At 40.2% G+C, this 19,718-nt stretch overlaps 1 protein-coding gene and 2 long non-coding RNA genes across 14 annotated transcripts in view; 2 read left to right on the forward strand and 1 right to left on the reverse strand.

Annotated features, from left to right (window-relative positions):
- The window catches only part of mef2cb (myocyte enhancer factor 2cb), a 68,833-nt gene extending 64,892 nt beyond the window's left edge, over positions 1-3,941 (forward strand). For 8 of the 12 annotated variants that reach the window (XM_080894907.1, XM_080894913.1, XM_080894917.1 and 5 more), the window contains one exon: positions 170-3,941. In XM_080894907.1, coding sequence (XP_080751033.1) covers positions 170-518 — 349 coding nt within the window. In that variant the 3' untranslated portion in view covers positions 519-3,941. The remainder of the gene's footprint in view (positions 1-169) is intronic. The other 4 variants (XM_080894914.1, XM_080894908.1, XM_080894910.1 and 1 more) reach the window with 1 other exon arrangement.
- LOC308404745 lies at positions 2,164-8,978 on the reverse strand. The gene is made up of 2 exons (XR_013973192.1): positions 8,752-8,978; positions 2,164-6,375 (listed from the first exon to the last, which is right to left on the reverse strand). It is a non-coding gene; the product is annotated as an uncharacterized lncRNA (long non-coding RNA).
- A 1,221-nt stretch (positions 8,979-10,199) lies between these two features.
- LOC308404744 overlaps positions 10,200-19,718 on the forward strand; it is a 38,130-nt gene continuing 28,611 nt past the window's right edge. The window contains exon 1 of the long non-coding RNA XR_013973191.1: positions 10,200-10,567. This is a non-coding gene — a long non-coding RNA (uncharacterized lncRNA). The remainder of the gene's footprint in view (positions 10,568-19,718) is intronic.

Genomic DNA, 19,718 nt, shown 5'->3' on the forward strand with positions numbered 1-19,718 from the left:
CACTTGCAAGATCGAACACAAGTGACACCTCACTTTTTTTTTTCACGAGTGTGTATGTATGCATGCTGGCATGTGTGTATGTGTGCGTGTTACGAGCTGACTTTTAAAATCACTTTGTTTCTTGCTCTGTAACTCTGTAACCCCTTTGCGTTTCCTTTCCTTCCAACAGAAATTGTTCTAGCTCTCACTTATGTCAGGGTTCAAATCTGTCCCTGCCCTCTGCTCAAAGCCTCCACATCAAGTCCGAACCTGTTTCTCCTCCTAGAGATCGCACCAGCAGCACACCGGGGGGCTACGGTGGCGGGGTGCCACCTCCCCAGAACCCCTCGTCCCGCCAGGACTCGGGACGCTCCCCTGTTGATAGCCTGAGCAGTTGTAGCAGCTCCCATGAGGGCAGCGACCGCGATGAGCACAGGAATGAGTTCCACTCACCTCTGGGACTGGCCCGGCCCGCCCTGGATGAGCGTGAGAGCCCCTCCATCAAACGGGTACGCCTGTCAGAAGGATGGGCGACATGATTGCACTGTCCACTCCTCTGCAGTGCCCCAAGTTGCCCCGAGCTCCCGACAATGCAGCATTACGATGCCCCACAGTCAGCTCCCTCTTCTTCCTCCTCGCACTCGATCTCATGAGTCACTCACCGCCCAACCCCATGGCCTCTCTCCTTTTTTCTCTTTATTGAAGGAAAGCAAAGGGACAACCCTTTCCAAAAATCTGTTTGTAATTTCTTTTCCTTATTTTTTGTTCCTTGTTTTGATTTTGCTGAGTGTGCGTGTGTGTGCGTGTTATACATATTGACATTATATAAAGCAGTTGGGTGTTGTAATGGGGGCTTGGGAGGGTAGTTGTTGTATGGGATGGGATCTGGGGGTATTTTTGTTGGGGAACTATGCATAAATTGTATTGTGGAAAAAAAAAAAAGAATCATGTATGCATATATCTTAACACGTGTAACACGTGTCTACAGATGTGCATATCAACAAATACAAAAAAAAGGTCAGGTACTCTGTTTCATAAAACGTACTTACAATTTGCCCCAGTGCTATATCAGTGAATAGAGACAAAAAAAACAACAAAAAAACAACAAAAAAAACAAGATGAGCGTGATTGTGTCCAGTGAAAAACACCTTAGCACTTGAGTTGGACAAACAATACATGTGTACAGTATCAGTTTCATTGCTATAGACCTTCTCTGCAGTTTTACCTTGCAAAAATGTGTGTTAACATTAGATGATGTCATGTTGCAGGTTCAACGTATTTATGTAAATAGCGGGTCAAAGGGGTAAAAGGGCCTGGGGTCAAAAGTCGCCAGACATTACAAGATTTATTTACTCACTAAATGAAAAAGCTATTATGCAACATTTGAAGGATTGTACAGGTAAACGAGAAAACCCGATGCTAGATGTGTGGAACCCTTGATCGTTTTCGTGCTCCCCTTAAAGAACGGAGTGAGGACCACTCTTTGATCTAAGAGCTATGTCGGCGTAATCAAGAAAATCTCTGGATCTAGTATTAACTATTCAGTATTGATAAACAAAAAAAAGAGAAAAAAACAATTGTACAATACACTTGCTTATATTTTCATATGAAAGGAATAAAATGCAAAGCATTTTTGTGGCTTTTTGTAGTTTCTATAAGCCAGAATGTGTTTTTTGATAGCTTTGCCAATAAGAGATGGATAGTTCACCCAGAGGGGAAATGACAGGGCTTCAAGCCCCAAGCCATGAAAAACAGACTGAGATCCAATGCTTTGCTGAACTGTTTAATCTTTGTAGAGGTTTGTTTTTAAACGTGTATTTCTTATTATATATAATAATGGTAATATTAAGAATCTTTTAAAAAAAATCTGTGAAATTAACATGCTTGTGTATAGCTTTCTAATATATAAATATATATAATAATGATTTTTTTTGTTGGTTTCTTAGTGAAGTTTCTATGTGCTGTTGCACATGTTGTCTGGTTTGTTTCATTTTAACTCTGAACAGGGCTGTTTGGGCGGGGTGTTTAGACTAACCTTAAAAACCAGCTGGAAAGCATTGCCAGGGTTGAAGCCTGAATGCTGAAAAACCTCATTTCTAGTGGAAAATGTCACGAGGCTGAATCTGGAGACCACACAGAAATAAATGTTGACACGTAATGTACACGATTGTCACACTGATGAGGAAATATGACAAAGCCGGAGTCTCCGAATACATTTTTATGCATCCGGATATTTCGTTAGGAGTCCAAATTATTATAATTTAATAATCGTAGTCATAAAACATAGATTTGACCTCATCGATTTTGAATACCACCTTCAATTTTCGACCCAGTCTACCTTGTGTTGGAGATGTCGCTCAGACGTAAACTGTAAAATCTTCCTTTGAATCGCATTAACGTAATGCGATTTATGCATCGTGATTAAGTACTCTTGTTTTCAAACCTAATTTAATTCTGTGTCGCTCCAGTCTCGAAAACAGGGTTCCACATCCTTTACCACACTGTCACAGACAGTTCAGCGTAAGACACAAAAAAGAACAAACTGATCATGCTGGTATGGGAGAAGCACAATTGTTTATTCTTGATGAATAGCTTTGATTTTCTCTTTTTTAAACAATGAGACTAGCCACATATCTCTCCGCCTCCCACACCCGTATCTGCTGTCACTTAAGTGTTATGATATTTCTATGTGCATATTTCATGCAGGATCACTAGGTTGTTACTGTATACAGTCTGTGTAGTCAAATGGGGCAGAGCCTCTATAACAGTGTTTTTCTTCTTCTTCTTTTTTTTAAACTTCAATAGAAAAAAAAAAGGTTGGGAAAAAAATAAACATGATGTTTCAGGCAGCATAAGTGTGGAGAAACCAAAGCCAGTGGCATTTCTGTGTTGTAAAGTCAGCTTTTATTTTCACATTCATATATGGGTTTTTTTTTTTTTTTGTTCTTTTGGTTTTGCAAGCATTGAAACAAGATAATAAAAGATTCTGCTTAAATTCACAACTGTTTTCACATTTCACTTTCAGTTAGTTATTGTAGCTTTAGCCATCAAACTGCATTGTCCATAGGAATCGTATTAATTTACCTGCTTTCTTCTTCATTTGTCTCCCTGTGCAGCGTATCGAAAAAGGTTACATGGGGGAAAAAAACAAAAAGGAAAGGAAAAACGCATTTTCTATTTACAATTTGTTACTTAACTCGGAATCATTCAGGCCCGTGTGAAAGCTGTACTTGTTTTTCACTTCATCAATCAACATTACACACTGCTTGCTCGCTGAATAAAATAATGCCAACATGTCCTGACAGTTAATTAGAGTGCTATAGTTTTGACAGTATTTTTAACCAAAGACATGGAGAAAGCTTGTCTTTATATCTTTGATGTTGTTTTTTCTTCTTCTTCTTTCTACGTTTGTTCAATTTGAAGCCAATTTTTTTCTTCATCTGTTGATCAGTTGTTCTTTGTCATTACTATATCAGACTAAATGTTGGTACCTCAAAATTGACCCAAGCAGTACCTCAGCTGATTTTTTGATAAGTCACTTAACGTGCAAAGGGGAGACCATTCACCTGTACAGCCATGTGTAATAACAATTGCTTAAGGTCCCAACATTCACATGCTACGGGATTCTTTGTTGCTCCTCTGTGTTTGTGGTTTATTTAAGTTGTACTCAAAAGCTGAAATTAAAAAAAAAAAGAGTAATATGTTAAAATACTTAAAAAGTCAGTCTGTAGTATCAATGTAGCTTGTATAAACCTGATGATGGGGGCGGACGTTTGTAACTAAGGTTTTTTGGAATGCAGGAGCGGCTTTCAGCGGCATAAGCTGGCCTTTGTCGCCACTTGAGACTAAGATGGTATTAAATTAAAATCACCTCTCTGTAACTCAAGGGACTTGATTCAGCTGTATGTAGTGAAAACGTATGGGGATGAAATAAAAGTCTCCTCTGCAGGAGGGAAAGGCTATTTGTATTTTGCAGAGATTTCAGTAAAGTTACTGGCTTTCTTAGTTATCCTGATGTGACTTGGTGTGATTTCATTGTGTTTGACTTGTTTCTACATGCATCCCATACAGCGATTGCTTTCATACCATGCAGACTCAAAAAACATATCAACACAAAGAGCTTCCATGAGGAAATGAAGGGACATGGTGCCATAGCAACTTCACTCGCAGATAATTTGTCATCCACATTTTTTTCAATAGGTGCATTTTTATATTTATAATGACAAATAAATAATAATTGTAAAAAAGCAACAGCAACATTTATTTAATATTTTAAACAGTTTTTTTAACAGTTGGCCTCACAATTACAGTTACATCGTCTTTCTGAGTAGTAAATCAAACTACATTTAAACATGAGAGCACAGAGATCCTAAACAATGCAATCACAGTCGTATGCTCCACACCACAAGAAACAAGGTAAAGGTTTAGGCCTACTCCTGTCCTACTCGATTTTTCTTCAATAAAAAAAAGTGGGAAAAAAGCAAAACAACTCAGAAGTCTGAATCAAAGAGAGAGTGGACAGCTTATTCTATAAAATACATGACAGTCTTTATTTTTTTCAGCTTTTCTTATAACAGTTATTTCGCAATGACTGACCCCCAAAATATAGCTTAACTTTATTGTAACAATTATTGGGTTGTGTTGTTATCAAAACGCAAAAAAGGAAGAAATTTTCCTGACTGTTCATGCATTTTTCTGCAGGCAGTACAGGTCTGTATAGCTTACCTGAAAGAATCACTTTTTTCGAATGGAAATGTAATAACATTAGTGAATACCCATATAGACAGGCACACACAGAAAGAGAGAAAAAACAAACGAATTACAGTTTTACAAAAATAAAAAATAAATCCATCGCGAGATTTCGAACATTTTGTAATGCCAAAGAAATCCTTTTGATAGCGTTTTTCTTTTCATTTTTTTCTTCTATATAAATCTCTCTTTTTTTAGATATATATAATATATGTCTACCGTCTATATTTTCTAAAGGCCCCTTTTCTATCTTTTCTTGTTAGTCTGAAGTCATTGTTCCTTGAAGTTATCGCTTCTTAACGTTAGCGTTATTTATTTATTTACTTACTACATGCAGAAAAATTGTGAATCGATATGAATAAATATATTTTCCAGGAAGAGAAACGTTGCAGTGGGTTGCTGTGAACATAGGCCTGCCTGTAGGATGGTTTCAGAATTATCGAGAAACTAATTGCAATTAGGTTTCGTTTGCTTTTCTACCGTTTTGTAGTCTACAATTTGGCCGTCGTTTCTTTTGCTGAGAAATATGTTTTTGTTTTTTTCTTTAATAGGTAACAAGAAATGATACATAAACTTGTCACACGTCATCTATTAATTGCACGTATTTAAAGATGGCAAATCGAAGAAACAGATTCAACACGTTTTGGATATTATTTTATTTCACAAGTAATTGCTACATCAGCAACATGTCTACATGCATCACTTTAAATATGCTTTAAACAATTGTTCACGATCTAAAAGTAACGGAGTTACTCTTTTAAGATCATATATAACAATGAGGCTAATGCTTCGATGTATTCTACTGACTTCTTCACTTGTGCAGACTGGAGCAGGAGTGTGCAGATGCCGGCAAGTAACAGTTTTAATGTTTACAGCATCTTTATTGACACTGTTTCCTAAACGGTCTAAATGTTCACATTTTCTTTCGCCATTACATTAATACCAGACACACTGAAGTGATTTTGAAGAGTTTTCTACCAGTAACGTGTGAAAGAAGGTTTGTAAGGTCACTGCAGACCAAACATAATGAATTATCTATCAAAAATAATATACTGTGACAACAGGTTTCACAGTTTTCAAACTGATGCAATAAACCTGAATCTGCAAACGGGCTGCCACTTTTTTGATAAAAAACTATAGAAATGAAAAAAGGAAAAAAAAAACGAATTGTAAAAAAATCAGCGCCTTCAGGGTGAATAAATTAAAATAAATAAATTAAAATCAAGACAGCACTTGTACATTTACAGGGTGGGGAAAACAATATCTAAAATACATTCTTAGCTTAAAGCCCAGTTAGGGCTTCAGTTGCTGCTTTTGTAACATTAAAATGAAAGCGTTCTGAGGGCATGTGTGTTTCCAGCATCAGGCTTATTTTAAGATCATGAATGTACATTAAATTGCACGCATGACGTTGGATTGCGCAAGTTCAGTGTGGCGTTGGTAGGAACAGATACTCGTTCACCCTTGTAGGCTGCACACTCGTTCACCGTGAGTACTCAAACTAGAAATCACCACTAGATGTCACCGTTTAGCTGTTTAGTCGATGCCCTCACAACCTGGATCTTCCTCGCCGTCTTTCTCCAAAAGAAGCTGTAGACCAGACCCTGAATGGTCCCGTGTACTCCACCAGCTGCTTCATCCATTTTTCTTTGAGGTAAGTGTAAATACATAATACACTATTTATTATCATTTAATTCTAACAATTACTGCTTAATATCCGATTGTGAAAACAATGATAATGTGTACTCTGTTGCAAAGAAAAGAAAAAAAAACCCAACAACTGTGACATAATAATAATAATAATAATAATAATAATAATAATAATAATAATAATAATAATAATACAGTTTTTCTTATTACTATAAGAGAAAAAAAGTTTTTATTTTTGAACACAGCTGCAAGAGAGACCTCGCACTTTTACAGTTTCAGGTATTCAGTTTAAAAAAAGCTTGGCTGGTTCTTTACCTTGGAGGTGTTTCATTACGCCAGTTTCTGAATACCGTTTTCATGTGCCAGACAAAGCGCCCCGGGTCCTCTTACAAACTGCATCGTAGGCTGACGTCTACCCTGGCCTCAAATTGGAAAATAGGCAATATTTTTTATTTTATTTTGTTTATTTATTTATTTTTGTCTTTTCGAAGATCAGTTAATGTTATCTGATCCAAACTGGTTTCGCTCATTGATTTGCTCCCTTTTAAACGAGGATTAAATTCAGCATGTTGAGAACCGAATCACTGCTTCATCTCTCAATAATATTTTTTTTATTCCTAAAAACGACATGCCTTTCGATTTTCTGTGCCCCTACTTGAAATCACATTGTCTCATTTGCTGGGGATCTGTTGTCCTGATAAGACCCGAGATAAAGGCTGTATTATCCACGCAAACAAGTGATTTTACCATGAGGAACAGTGGGAATCCACCATGAAGGTGTCTCTTCTATATACAATTCAAATGAGGATGACGGAACAGCGAATTGATCTCCTCCCCAACTCCGATTACAGAACTGGAAAGTGTAAATGTAAGTTCGTGCCCAGAAATGTAGTGGTCTCCCAATTAAAACGTATAACATCATAAGCTCTTTCTTTTGCTTTGTCGAATTGCGCAGATCCATTTCTTTTTTTCTTTTTCCGTTTTGGTTACACTAAAAGGATAACAAGTAAAATAATAAAAGGTTACATTTGTTTAAAAAAAGAGAAAGCCTCCTTTCCAGACCCTTTAGTATAAAAACCTTTCTTCACATCGTCATCATTAAATCACAAAATAACTATTACCGCAAGAATCGTTCATTTTGTTCAAGCTATAGCACCAGAGTGAACACTAAACATTCTTAAAATTGACCACTAATCAATATGCTCAGTTATTTATCATTTCCAACGATAAAGGCCTACGCGTTACATTTTGTTTTTTGGTGATGGTGATGAATACGTGTGTGATGCAACAAAGGATGATGAATGGATTCCCAAATATTCTAATATTTTTTTTATAACAAGTAATGTTGGGCTGCTTTCTAGTTAGAAGCCACGCATAGGTGTGGTGACGGACTCTTGTGGCTTTGAATATCTTTACGTGAGCCAGCCTGACCATTGGTGTTGAGTCACGAGCAATTTAAGAATAAGGTTCAATGACAAGGGGAGTAGCCATAGGGGCTGCATCTGCTGTGGCTGCTAGAAGAAAGTTTGACCTCCCGGAAAACGTCCTAGCAACTTGATCGAAAAGTGACCTATAACCAAACACAAATTAACAGCAGCAGCAGCAGCAGCAACAGCAGCGCTGGATTATGATAACTTGGAGGTAAGTGGTCAGATTTTTCATTTAAGACCCGTGCGGAAACACAATGAATCATAAAAAGAGGGAAGGGGAGGAGAAAAAAGGTGAAAACTGCCATGTTTTAACGCATTTCTACGTGGTTTCATATAAACATGTGATCATGTTTGTGGATATTTTTCTCCAAGAGCACTTGCATTCGCGCTCTCGTCCCTGGCGTCAGCTCTGTGCGCGTGCACGGACACTAAGGAGACAGGCTGAGCAATTGCAACCTAAATGTCAGCGCTGCGTCACTGTTTTTTTTCCCCTCACAAACGGGACAGCAGACTTTTTAGTTATTACTTTTCGACACTGTCAGTTTCTTGCTCTGAGACAGTCGTATCAGTATCACCTCTATGTTATCACCTATGCTGAGTGCCCATTGTTTGCCCACCAGAGAGCTCTTTGTTCATGCATGGTGCATTTACGTATTCAAAAGACATCGCCGATTTACATTAAGATCCAGTGTATTATTTAATTCTTAAGCACACAGTGACGTCGCTATCTTCGCTGTCGGCTTAATATAAGCCAGCATTAGTCAAATAATTTGATTACTGCATTTGAAAAATAAAGGAAATCATCGCTACGAAGGTGCACAGGAGCTCTGCACAGATCTAAACGGTCAAAACATGAGGAAATGCGTCGCAATAAACACAAGCAAGAAGTGTGTAATGCAAATCTACCCTCTGAATATGCATCAATATTAAAAATAATACGCACACCAGAGCCAACGGCGTCGGAGAATTGAGAATGGCGGAGCGGGTCGTCTCATTACGCATGGGCGGTTTTCCACGCAGGAGCCTGGGTTCTCCTTCTCTTCATGTTTCCCTTTAATTCTGTCTTGCTCACATTAGGGAAGCTTCTTTGGAAGACAAAACAAAGCTATGTTGGCTTTCAATACGGCAACGCACCAAGAACAGGCTGAGGGGAAATACTCCGACTGCGGCCGGGCGGACTATGTAGTAAGAGGGATTTGCATATTTTGATGCGCTAATTGCCTTGATGTATTTAAATATGGCTGCACGTAGCTGATATGCTTGTCTACGTCATTGAACGTGCCCTCGCTGTTAAACTAAAACGTGAATCCGGTTGAATCTAATGGATACGCCTGCAATTAGGCAAGGGATGGGGCTGGGGTAAGGGGGGTAAATGAGAGAGGATGCCTGGAGCCCCCCCCACCCCCCCCCCAACCTTTTTTTCCTTTTTTTTTCCTTTTTTTTTTTTTTTTTTTTTGCATTTTCCCTGTTTCGGTCACATGATGATTTGCTAAAAGAAATGAAAAATAGGCTACGTGGAAATTGTGGCCGGTGGAAATAACAGAGCGGGAAGCCCGAGGCGTTTGCCTGGAAGAAATGGTGTTCTGGCAGGAGGAAAGCCTTTTAACTAGTTTTACTGGGAAATATCGAACAGTATAATATATCCCCCCCACCCACCCCCAAAAAAGAAAAAAGTACGTCTTCACCGAGAGAATTATATAAAGACACTGGCTACTTGTAGGTTACTGACAAGTGGGTCACTTCATTCTAACTTTTTTTTTGTGGTGTAAAAAAAAATCTCATCTTTCTTTTCTTTTCACTCTCTCTCCAAGCTGTGTATACGTGCGGACGTGTGTGTGTGTCCAATTTGGGAGGGGCGGTGTGTGCGTTATGAGATTAGCCTACCTCTTATTAGGCAACTGGGACCAAGGTGGATTTATAAGTCTTAGTATGGGCCTGTGCTGTACACCGAGATTGAATCAAAAGATTCTGAGTGAAGTTTAAAAGTGTGTTTCTCCCCTTTCTTTTCATTATTGACCCCATTCTAGACTTAGTTTGGGAATTGCATGTAGCAAATCATTTCCCCTCTGTCTGGAAACCGGTAAATGCGTTCCGTTTGTCAAAGCGTGTTAGCGAAGCGCCTGCAGCAAATTCATTACCACCCAACTGCGAGGCTCACTTCGCAACCTGGTCAGGCAAGAGGAGGGAGTTGTCCACGCCAAACCGCGAACAATGCTGCCTTAGTTCGTGCGTGCAACAAAAGAACCGAGGGAACTTGTTTGAATTTCAGAGCACGTCCTCTGCTCACACAGAAGGATGGACTTTACCCCCCCAAACCCACAACCCCTCCTCCTCATCATCATCATCACCCCCTCCCTCCTCATCCGAACCCACCATCAACAGGGGGAGAAAAAAACTTGCACACTCTGAGAAGCTCAACTGTGCATGCACTTTTTTTTTTTATTTGGTGCTTGTAGACGTTATGGGAAAGTTGTGTCTCTCCCTCTCCCCATCCCTCCCTCTTTCTCCTTCTCTTCGTCTGTCATGTGCGTGGGATGCTCATGCTTTGCACAGAGCAGCTGTAGCACGCCGAATACAGGCTAGAGTGTTAGCGGCAATTTTAAAGTCCCCCCCTCCCCTCCCTTCCGCCCCCCCACCCACCAAATAATACGGCTGGGATATTTGAAGGGAACATACACCATATCACGGTACACTCGGACCCCGTTGTTCTTCACCGGGTTGGGACGGCTTCTGGTCTGATTGTGACTCGCCATTAGGAAGTAAGTGCAACTTGTGTGTCTGATTTAAAGATTTCCTTGTGCGCAAAAGTTGAATCTAGACTATCGTTTAAAAACATGCGCTGCTGTTTTCTTAAAATACGTCGCTGAATGATGTCTCGCAATTGCGTTACACTTTCAGGAAAGAAATGTGAAGTTTGTGGCTTTTAACCTTTTTTGCACAGTTTGGAAATAAGACACTGATTGGCAGCCTTTAGATGCATTCAGATCCTAAGTTAGGCTTTATTCTCACAAAGAATAGTTTAATGCTATTAACTTTAAGAGCGTCTTCACTCTTTCATTTCAGCCTTCTGCAATTAAGTCATCTTTAAAGATTGTCAGCAGTCTTACTAGAGTAAAGGGTGCGTCAGAGATAATAATCTTCTTTCGTCCTCTCTGGTTATGAAAAACAGCCGAGCATAAAAAGAAGTGCTGTCCAAAATTTGACATTATTATTACACCCACATAAGGCATACTTCAGCGCCAATGAATCCACCGTGTTTGGACCTGAAATGTCTTGGTACAAAAGACACAAAAAACACAAAAAAGTTTGACTTTACTCTGAATGAATAACGTCACCAAAATCGTCACACACCGTCTTAAAAACAAAGCGTTCGTTGTACAGTTTTACTTATGTAGGTGTTATTAGCATGAATGCGTCGTATGTTCGAATAAAGCTAATACTGCAAAGAGAACTGCACCCTTCTGAAATGTTTGGCTTCTCGGCATTGTGTCTTTAACTTTCGCGGAAATGCAGCTTCTTGTAATTGCACAAGGATCAGCAGGTCTTACCTCTGAAAAACGGTGAGCTGTAATGAGAGCGTGGTCTCTGTGTGGAGGCCCATTCTGAACCCCTCTTTACCTTAATCAGGTGTGCTTTATATCGAAAACCGCAATGATATGCAGTTAGTCACCCAACAGATCAACAGAAGGACAGGATGATTTTTGGATGTGGTGAAGCTTACGGTGCATTAAAAGAAATAAAGACATTAACAATGTGTGCGTAAATTATATAATTTGGGGGCATTTTCCATTGTGCGGAGATCGCATTTGGGCAAATTCGGATATATCACGTTGCGAGTGGAATATGTTGTTTGGAAATGGACAGCTGAGATTCGCAAATATGAATTTACTAGATGTGACTGTGAACGTTTGAAGGAGTAAAGTGTGTAGAGTAATCCCCCATTGAAATGCACAGGCCCTGTGACTCATATTTGCTCATTAAAACACCTCTGCTTTGCCCCTCCCATCCACGAAATGAGAGTACACTTGAGGGCCAGGTCTAAAACTGTAGCAAGTGAATGGAACACCTGAAGAAGAGGAGAAAAAAAGTTAATGTGCCATTGACAAATAACTGGATGTTAATTTATCACCGATATGCACGCATGAACCGACTCAGCCAAGGTGTGAGATTGACCTTTTTAATTTTATTTTATTGTGAGCTGAGAGCCTTTCGCAGTTCGAACAGAATCAAAGTTCTGCACAGGATACAAGAAATGCACTCGATAACCTGCAGCTGCATGCTCCTGCGCATGATCCATCACATGTTCCATGTGCGTGTTATTGTTGACACACTTACAGAGCCCCTATATTTTTGACCTATTTGTGCCGAGCTATCAGTTAACTACTTGCATTTCTACGGAAAAAGTGAGCGGGTTAACATCCTCGCGGAAAAGCGCTGGGGTCTCATTCCGCGGGAGGCGACACCGGCAGCCTACCTGAATGCCATTGTAGTCTGCCCATCTGATTGCGACGATGGCAAAAAGACAAAAACAACAACACACAAGCGGCTATTAAGGATTTCGACGCAAAGATCGAGCACGTGAGAGCAATTTGACTCCTGTTGTACAGATGTGTCTCGTGTGAGGAGCAGAGCAGTGAGCAAACGGGTACCGTGTTATTGCGAATAGAAAAATACAGCCTAGACAGGAAGACGCTGGCGCTCAAGCAGCGCAGCGATGCTCTCCTCACAAAGTTGTTTCGTTTTTATTGTTTAATAGCTGCAATTTCTGCTCGAGTCTCCCACTAAAAGCAGTAGTATCGCTCTCATTCTGTGTAAAAAAAAAAACCCACATATGGTTCCCTCTGCGATCCATTTTCATCCCTGTGTGAGAGAGGGTGTGCAGACTGCTCGCTGCAAGGCGGACTTACTCCAACGCGCTCTGTGTAATGGATGAAGATTGAGCATTGATATGAGGCTGCATTTGCGATTTTTTTATGACATCACCGGAGTTACTTTGTCGTGGTCTGAGGCCTTTGACCTCACTGGGGTTGGTCCATATTTTGGCCACCCCCAGCCCCTTATCCTTTGGGGATGGCCCTTATCCCCCCCTTTTCAGACTGATCGACCATGCAAGCCTGCAGAACGGACCCTTTGGCTCATAGTCATCGGTTTTTATCTTTCCTTAAGTACACATTGGATGCGAGCGGACAACTTGACACTCTGGCCAAAAAAGAAAGAAAGAAAAAAAAAAAACAAGCTCCTGTCTTCATAATCCGAAACATTTGCGTCGTAATTCCCTCTGCTGTTATTGCACTTTCCACAGGAAACAGGATTTCCCACCTTCTCTGCCGCGTTTCTTCTCCACTGGCCTCGCAGGATATCTATTGCCACTGCCACAACGACTTAATAGAGGCGAAAGAGCCTTTTGTGGGATTGAAGCTATTTGCATTGCAAATGATGGCCCCTGTGCAAGGATGACTACACCTTACCGCGATTTTGAAGGCCCTCTTCAGCTCAGTAATACTGGTTAATGTCAAGTGAATATGACATTAACACTGGGAATATATATCTTTTTTTTTCTTTTACACCAGGTGTCTAACAGTTCGGGCTGTACTATGGTCCCCTCAACGACAAAAATAAGGGAATATAAGGGATATAATGCACAATGTGACTTGAAGCAGGAAACTGATGACTTTTTTCCCCACCGCTATGTATATTTGAGTTCTGAGAGATGGAAACTTGGAGACCAGAAGATGAAATACACATGTGGATTATTGCTGAAGATTGGGAAGTGGGTTGTTATCTTTGGTTATCTAGCTGTATGAGTGTTCTGCTCGTCATAAAGCTAGATAACCGAAAGTAAAAACTACTTCCAGACTCGTCGAGGACTTTTGGACCACCTATTCCTACTCAGTTTCCCCATGGACCTGAGACTGTAGATGTGATTCATCTAAATGGGTTTATTTTTGTTCTTTTATTTATTATCATTTTTGTATCCCTCCCTCCCCTTACACACGTGCAAGCTTATCCACATTTAACCACACACACACACACACACACACACACACACACACACACACACACACACACACACACACACACGGACGCTGAACTTTTCCTTAGACTGAAACACTTATGTTAAATTGTTTCATACTTTCTACAAATTGTTTTCAATCTAAATGTAGTTTTTAAGCTTATGGGGAGCATTAAAGATTGGCATTAAGAGCTTCTGTAGTAATCCACGTGTACGACTCCATGCTTCTTATTCCAGCATGATCGAGTCCGGCCAGGAAACGGCGCTGGCATTCCAAACAGTAATAATTAGGACATATACTGGAGTGACAAAAATGGAGAGAGAGAGAGAGAGAGAGAGAGAGAGAGAGAGAGAGAGAGAGAGAGAGAGAGAGAGGTGGGGAATAGGGGTAAAAGCAGGAGGGAGGTGGCAGAAGAGGGAGGACAGGAGGGAGGGAGGGGATTGGGGAGATGTTGGGGTGGGAGGGGGTGGGGGATCGGGCCCGCTTAATTGATTCCGTTAACCGCAGTGCAGGAGATGTGAACGACTGGACGATCCCATTCCCACGCTCGGTGGGGCAAGTGGCAATGCCATGCCCAGGCCCAGTATGACAGACAGCGCCGTGAGGACCTGGAGGGGCTGGGTGGGGGGATGGGGGACGACAGGGGTCATGAAAAGACGTCAAGTGCACCAGACTCATCTGCATCCCCAAAGAAAGAGGCGACGTTTCCCAGCCCCAGCCGACGCGGCGCTCCTAAACTTGGAGTAGTAACGGTCCTGAATGCGTTAATGTCTCCACAATTGTAGCAAGTGATAATGAGGACTTGGTGGGGGGGGGGGGGGTGTCATTATTTTAAAACTCTGCGGTTTATGGCCGCATGTGCCCTGTGTGCGCGCGTATCCGGGCATTTTCCTCGAGAATAATTTTGCAAATGAGTCTTGGAGCAGTTGAATGGATCACAGCTCAGCACTTTGTATTTGAACTTGACCGCGAACGTCCTAATTGAGATTAAGAAAACAATGTCGGGGGTAGAAAATTAGCTGGCACAGATAAAACTGTGGGGTGACACATGGGACCAAGCGTTGTAACGCACATTTAACTGCCTCCCTCAGACGGGCCTTTAAAAAAAGAAAACACATTTCCTCCAGTAAAAGAAGTTTATCACTCATGGTGCTGTAGATTCGAGCTTTTAACGCCTGTAAGCTTGCGAAGATGCCTGCTAGCCTTCTCGATGATTGCCTGATCTTAAAAATGAGAGGTTGTTTCCATTGCAACCCACGTGTTTCCAGCTTGCCTGTTTATTTTGAATATTTACAGATTTAATTTCATATTCATTCTTTGTACTCCCATTCACAGTGCATGTTTTTCCTTTCTTTTTTCCCTTTCTTTTTTAAAAAAGTTCAGATTAAAAAACCCCATCTGATTAAGTCCTATTTCAAGTTCAGCATATGTTCACAGTCTTTTGCAACAGAGGATTATTTAGGTGCCGTGTTAAACAGAGGCACAGTGGCTGAATTCAACACCGGCTTTGCTGAAAAGGTCTCTTGCAGACTTTCTCACACCGTCAGACAAAACTAGTGTCTCTTGTTCCCGACCCCTGTCAAAGACGGCATACAATACCGGGTCGTTTGGCCGAAAGAAATTTGAGAACACAATTTGGGCCGAGCTGCGGTGAATAAAACAAGTCTTATTGTCCTCGGTTAAGTCGATTGAAATCCTTGTCTAGCGTTATGAAAGAGAACAGTGTTTTTAAGTCTGGGGGGCACACCAAATGTCAACTCGGAGTCAGGAATATAAAAAAAAAAAATTAAAAAAATGCCTCCATCACTAAGGCAACATCTCATAGCCTGTCATTAGCCAAATTTTCGACTGTGGCATATTCAGCCTGTCCTTATTACAAATTATGCTATATATATATATATATATATATATATATATATTGGTTTTCTTTAAAAAAAAAAAAAGAAGAAGAAGAAGAAAAAGAAAAAGAAAGAAAAAGCATATATGCTGAATTTGTGTATGCTGCTGATCTATCCTAGTAGTCACTAATGGACCTTAGTTCAAGGCTTGTGAATAGAATTTGAAATGTAATGCTTGGTTGTGCTATTACCAGGAGAGAGCAGCATCAGGTCTCAAACAGTTGCAAATCACACTTGCATGTCTCTCCTACTTAATAACCTCCTTTGCTGCATGCAGGGAAGATGCAGTATGATTGGCGGCTAGCGTTTGTGTAGTTTTTGGGCTTTTAAATTCTAATTTGGTTCAAAATGCTGGTTTTATATGAAGTGGAAGCCACTGCTGCCATAAGTCCAAAAAATAATCAATAGGATTCTCTACATGTGATGATTACTTGGCCCCATCTGAAACTTACATTTAACTGATCCTGAAAATGTGCATCTTCTGTTGTGCATGGTCTCTAAAATATGCCTTAAATTAGTTAAGTGTCCTCCAGTCTTATATTATTCACGGAGGTGTTCCTAGTACAGTATAGTATACAAACAAGGCTCTCATTCTCGTATCTATAGCTATATATATATATATATATATATATATATATATATATATATATATATATATATATATATATATATATATATATATTTAAATAATCGGTTAGCCTTCCATCCATGTTCACACATGCAGTCCACTGCTGCCACACCACTGTTGTCACCTGATTTGTTGAGTAACATAACCATGACGACCATCATAGAAGGTGTTTTCATATTCATTGGCCGTGCAATCAGCATATTTTATGTGAATGTGTCTGGGCGCTTTATGTGATTCCTCTGTGCCTCTGTGCTGTGTAAGGCAGGTGCAATAGCAGGTTTATAGTATGTACCAGACTTGGATAATTTGTGCGCCAGACAAAGGATGTGAATATAGTATATAGTTCTCATACAGGTAACACACACACACACGTATGTACATATATATATATATATATATATATATATATATATATATATATATATATATATATATATATATATATATATATATTCCTGTGCAGCTAGAAAAGCTGGCAGATTGTGGGTATACAGAATTATACACGCTACTTAGTTAGTTACAGCCACTTAGTTTAAAAAAAAAGACATCATGTGTATCTACATAGTGGCGTTTATGCCCTACCATGCATCGTGGATAGCTAGTGAGACTACCACAGTCATGTTGATGAAAGGGAACAATAGCTGTGTCTCAGTCAACAACGTCTGTCTGGCTTGGGCCATGTCTCACTCTTTTTGTGTATATCTCTGTGTGTGTGTGTGTGTGTGTGTGTGTGTGTGTGTGTGTGTGTGTGTGTGTGTGTGTGTGTGTGTGTGTGTGTGTGTGTGTGTGTGTGTCCCCTGGACATGAACTTGAACTTGAGACAGGCGGCCAGACACCATCTGTGCACCAGGGGTAATGAATTCAGTGCATTCATGGCTGTGGAGCAAGCCTAGGCCACCACCACCCATTGATGAGCAGATGACTCCTATAGTCTGAGTTAGCTCTTCATCACTAATAGAATTCAACATTACCAGCTGGTAGTAGGGGGGATTGTTTTGTCTGTTTCCCTAAATGAGTAGCGCTGTGCAAGTGTGGTGGACCTTACGTGTATGCCTGCATTGTGCATCCTTGTATGCGTCTGCATGCCTGTCAGTGTGTGAGCATGTATGCATGAAGGCCTCCATGTTTTCCTGTTTATCTTTGTCTCTCCATATAGCATATGCAAATTAATTGACACGGACCTCTTTTCCTCCCCATATGTTGGTCTTTTCTCCAATAAAGCGCTGGCCTGCTATTTTAACAACACGACTGTGCTGAATTTATTGCCTTGATAATTGAATGAGCCAGTTCAGTATTTCCCCTGATAAAGGGTAGTAAGTGAATGAGGCATAAACCTTAAACAAGCCAGGCACAATGTGAATTCCTGCAGGCCCTCCTTCTCCTACTCCTCCCTCTCTTCTTCCAGCTCAAGCTTCTGTCACAATCACATACACATACACACAGACGCATGCGCACACACAATAAACTTTTCCCTCTGGTTGGTGTCGCCTTGGCAACGGTAGGTGAGATCACCTTGCGCATGGCAGCATCAGTCCCTGCCAATGCAGGACAGGTTCCTAGTTTCAGCGTGTGTGTTTGTGTGCGTGTCTGTGTGCGCAGGTGAATACAGAGTGTTTTATGCAAGAAACTAGAATGCCACCTACCCCTGTCTCCGTGGCTTAGCGTAAACACAGCTTTTTGTGTAAGGTTACATCTTTTTGCTTAAATCCCTGACATTTGTTAATTGATTAGCTTCAGGTTTCTTCTTGTTTCCTCTTTTTTTTAAATTCATAAACTGAAGTCATTATGGTAATCTAGCTCGTGAAAAATTCATAAGCGTCTCGATATATAACACAAAACAGAGTCTGAGATAGCAAATTCGTGTTTTACAGACACGCACGCTTAAAAGTGTCACTAACTTCACTAAGGGTGTCGCTGCTGATTAACAGGGATCTGATCAGCCACTCTCCATAACAGACCAGCCAACCATAACTTGCCAATAATCCACTAAAGAATGTCATGGCCCAGCCCTTTTTAATGACATCATGCATGGCCACTTGAATGTCTTGTGGGGAGCAGCGGGTATGCTGTGCTCTGCCACACTGTATGCCCCCCCTCTTTCAACTAACTGTGTGGATATGCATGACCGACATGTTAGTCAGACACCTCACTTAACTGTCAAATGTCTGTTATGCAACATAATGGGATTGAGTTTGAAAGCAACACATTTTTGTTGTTTGTATGGTGTAATCCTGCCTTTGTCAGCAACTATGAGCTCTGTTAATATTATCATTAATCTTTTTTAGTATGATGTTAGAAATAAAATGTAAGTAGACTGTCAAATTATTTGACTATGTTTAAAAATTTCATCTTCAAAACTTCAAAACTGGAACCAAAATGAGTTTACATTCATCATTTAAAACTATCTTATGATAATCTGAAAATGTTCTGAGCATGCGTAAAACTCTGAACTTTATTCCATTAACTGAACATTAAGGAAAGGCAAAAGTGAAGCTGAAATTTGGTAATTCCAAGACTGACACTTCTAACCCCCTCACTTAACCCAAACCCAAATCTTATTAATCTGCATCGCCAGTATGCATGCTATGCTCTCAAAGCACCCTACATTTCCCCCCATATTTTATGCATCACCTTTAAAGTTAATCACAGTGTAAAAAATATTCCACAAAAAGCTCAATTTCAAGACAATTAAAAAAAACAGACATAGGAGGGAATTTTGAGGAAATACAAGCCAGCCCTTTTTAATGCATAACAAAAAAACAGAAAAAGAATTTCCCACCTTATTGTCTAAAAATCAATAAATAAATAAATAATTGAAATCCAAGTTGATATATAGCTTATCTTACTATTTACCTGCACCCCCTGTTGAAGTTTTTAATGGAGTGTTTTTTAAGCTGATAAGATGTTTGTAATTCCCTAAAATCTAACATTACAACAACTTACTAGTAAAATATGCTTTCAGCTTCGTGGCTGTACGATAAGATATCAGCACTGTGGCAGCAGCAGTGCAGACTAAGGCTGTACGCACAAGTGCTATTTTTGCTAAAGTCTGAATCTGGCTGTCTGCCTGTCTATATCTGTGCTCTGCTGGCTTTTGATTATGCAAATACTATGCACTATAAATGAATTAGTACACTTGCATCTGAAACCTGCTTCAAAGCGTGTAAATAATACATTTGGTGTCACTGCATAATTCATTCTCTATTAATTACATACACAAGACTGCGTGCTATACTCTGCATTTAGATGGTGTTAGGGTGTTAGGGCAACGCACACTCAGATGTTGTTTTCTTAAATATAGAACACATTGTGTACACAACCGCAATCTGTCAGTATCTAGATACTTGCTTCCAAAGTGCAGTTTTAATTC

Source organism: Rhamphochromis sp. 'chilingali' (assembly GCF_963969265.1).
Source record: "Rhamphochromis sp. 'chilingali' genome assembly, chromosome: 10".
In the NCBI taxonomy this organism is placed as follows: Eukaryota; Metazoa; Chordata; class Actinopteri; order Cichliformes; family Cichlidae; genus Rhamphochromis; species Rhamphochromis sp. 'chilingali'.